This window comes from Populus trichocarpa, chromosome 5 (genome assembly GCF_000002775.5).
Source record: "Populus trichocarpa isolate Nisqually-1 chromosome 5, P.trichocarpa_v4.1, whole genome shotgun sequence".
Taxonomy (NCBI): domain Eukaryota; kingdom Viridiplantae; phylum Streptophyta; class Magnoliopsida; order Malpighiales; family Salicaceae; genus Populus; species Populus trichocarpa.
In genome coordinates, this window is record NC_037289.2 from 3,279,179 (window position 1) to 3,281,439 (window position 2,261).

Sequence of the window (2,261 nt, forward strand, 5' to 3'; positions counted from 1 at the left end):
TATAAATTTTAAAATCTTCACTTTATAAATAAAAGGGATGAATTTTGGATGGATGTTTAATTGAAAATGTAGTTAAATAAGTAATCTACAAAGTAGAGAGAATACAAGAAATTGAAGGAAAAAATAATTTATTTTTTTTAATAATATTTACTTTATTTTTTATTCCAAGTAAATATTTTAATGAAAGTTCATGGAGGTAAATGTAAGTTTCCTAACTTTTATACATGCTTCTATTTATATTTATATTATAAATTATTTTCAATCTTTTATATATATATATATATATATTTTATCATGACAGGTATTTATAGGAGGCCCATATAATTTCTTTATTATCCATTTTTATTAAATAAAGTATATAGAATACAAAAAATAAAATACACAATTTTTATACAAAATAAAACAGTTTATTAAAAAATATTTAATTTTAATCAAAATATGGATAAAAAAATATAAAACATAAAAGAGTTTTTTAATTAATAATTCCAAAAATTTCAAAGGATATATCATAAAATATAAATTTCAATTAAAATAATATATATAAAAAACATCAACATAAAAAAAATTGCTAGAAATATCTCCACCGCACCCTAAAACTTTTTTGGCTGGCCAAGTCAGCCTGTAAAACCTGGAAAAGCCTTCCTTCTTCTTAAACCCTAGAAGTAGGAAGGCCAAAAAAAATCACCCCCTTCCTCCACTCCTCCTTCTCCTTCCAAGAAGCCTTTCCTTTGATCAAAAGGAAAGCAGTCCCAAATCAACAAAAAAATCCCTAGACCCTCCTCTCCTCTATAAACAAAACCCCCTCTCCTTCTCTGAAAACCCTCAATAACCCATAAAATCCAATCTTTTCCTATCAAAGAAGCCCATAAAAATCCAATATTTCTGTCAAGAACTCCATCAATATCTAATATTTCTTCAAGAAATATCAAAACTTTGATCGCAACATGAATGACCCAAATGATCACAAATACAGGAAATACCACCCATATCAAGACCTCTACAATGTTCCAGCTCAAAACCTTTACAAGCTTCCAACATCCCCAGAATTTCTTTTCCACGAAGAGTCTCTACACCAACGCCGTTCTTGGAGTGAGAGTCTTCAGTACTATACTGGCACAGGTTACTTAGCTGGAGCTATATTAGGTGGTGCTAAAGGTTCTGTCGAAGGAATCCGCGCTGCGGAGCCTGGAGAGACATTAAAGTTGAGGGTTAATCGTGTTTTGAATTCTGGTGGTCATATGGGTAGAAGATTTGGAAACAATTTGGGTGTTTTGGGGTTGATGTTTGCAGGGATTGAGAGTGGTTTGATTCATTGGAGGGATACTGATGATTTGGTTAATACTGTTCTTGCTGGTCTTAGCACTGGTGCTATTTATCGCGCTGCGAAAGGGCCTAGGTCTGCTGCTATCGCTGGTGCTATTGGCGGGATTGCTGCAGCTGCTGCGGTTGCTGGGAAGCAGGCTGTTAAGAGATACGTGCCTATTTGAAAATTTTGAAATTCGTGGTCTTTTGGGGTTTACAAGGGATAGAGGGTTTTGTGAGGGGTTGGTTATTTGGCGATACATGGATTTCTTTTTTGGGAGTTTAGTTATAAATTGCGTTAGTGTAATAATCTGTATGACCAAATTTTTGTAATTCTATTGGTCGATTTGGCATGTGTTGTTGCTGTTGTTCCTGTTTATAGGAAGTTTTGATTTTCTAACTTGACGTTACATTCTAAAAACTTTGCTTTGAGCTGTCAGCTGGTAACTGACTGGTCCAATCCTACCCGAGGAGATTTGATTCATTCCGAATTCTTTTTCTGTTTATTAGCTAGAATTGAACTATTTGTTGCTGTTTGATAGGGCTTGGGAGTTGTGTAAAATTGAATTACTTTTGGTGAGCATTGTTGTTTTCTTGTGATTGAGCCTGTTGGTTTCCATCACTTCGCTAGCATATACCTGTTTTAATGGATTTGGTGAACCTATGAAGCTATGTGTAGCTACTCAAGTTCTTGGCCTATGGAATGATTTCTCTGTGTCACGCTGTTGTATCTTTTTTAGATTTATTCTGCTTGATAATCTTACGGACACAATTTGTGATGTAATGAAGTTTCGTTGCTGCGCCTTAACTATGGATTGCCTGCCTGTTAGGGCATCAGCTTGCTGTACAAGACTAGTTTTCCATGTAAACGAGCTCTTTCAAATATTGTTAGACAACACATAGCTAGGAAATCTCTCTATGGCTGTAAACTTTTTCTGGAGTTCAAGCTTAAAATTGTT

At 34.2% G+C, this 2,261-nt stretch overlaps 1 protein-coding gene across 1 annotated transcript; it reads left to right on the top strand.

The window, feature by feature from the left end:
* The first annotated feature begins 589 nt into the window (after nucleotides 1-589).
* LOC18098954 (mitochondrial import inner membrane translocase subunit TIM23-3) lies at nucleotides 590-1,970 on the top strand. The gene has a single exon (XM_006382717.3). The coding sequence runs from the start codon at nucleotides 945-947 to the stop codon at nucleotides 1,485-1,487; it is 543 nt and encodes a 180-aa protein (XP_006382779.1). The 5' UTR covers nucleotides 590-944; the 3' UTR covers nucleotides 1,488-1,970.
* The last annotated feature ends 291 nt before the right edge of the window (nucleotides 1,971-2,261 follow it).

What these genes read in the sequence shown, in the direction of transcription:
- LOC18098954 (XM_006382717.3), top strand. Translation starts at nt 945, where the DNA reads ATGAATGACCCAAATGATCACAAATACAGGAAATACCACCCATATCAA.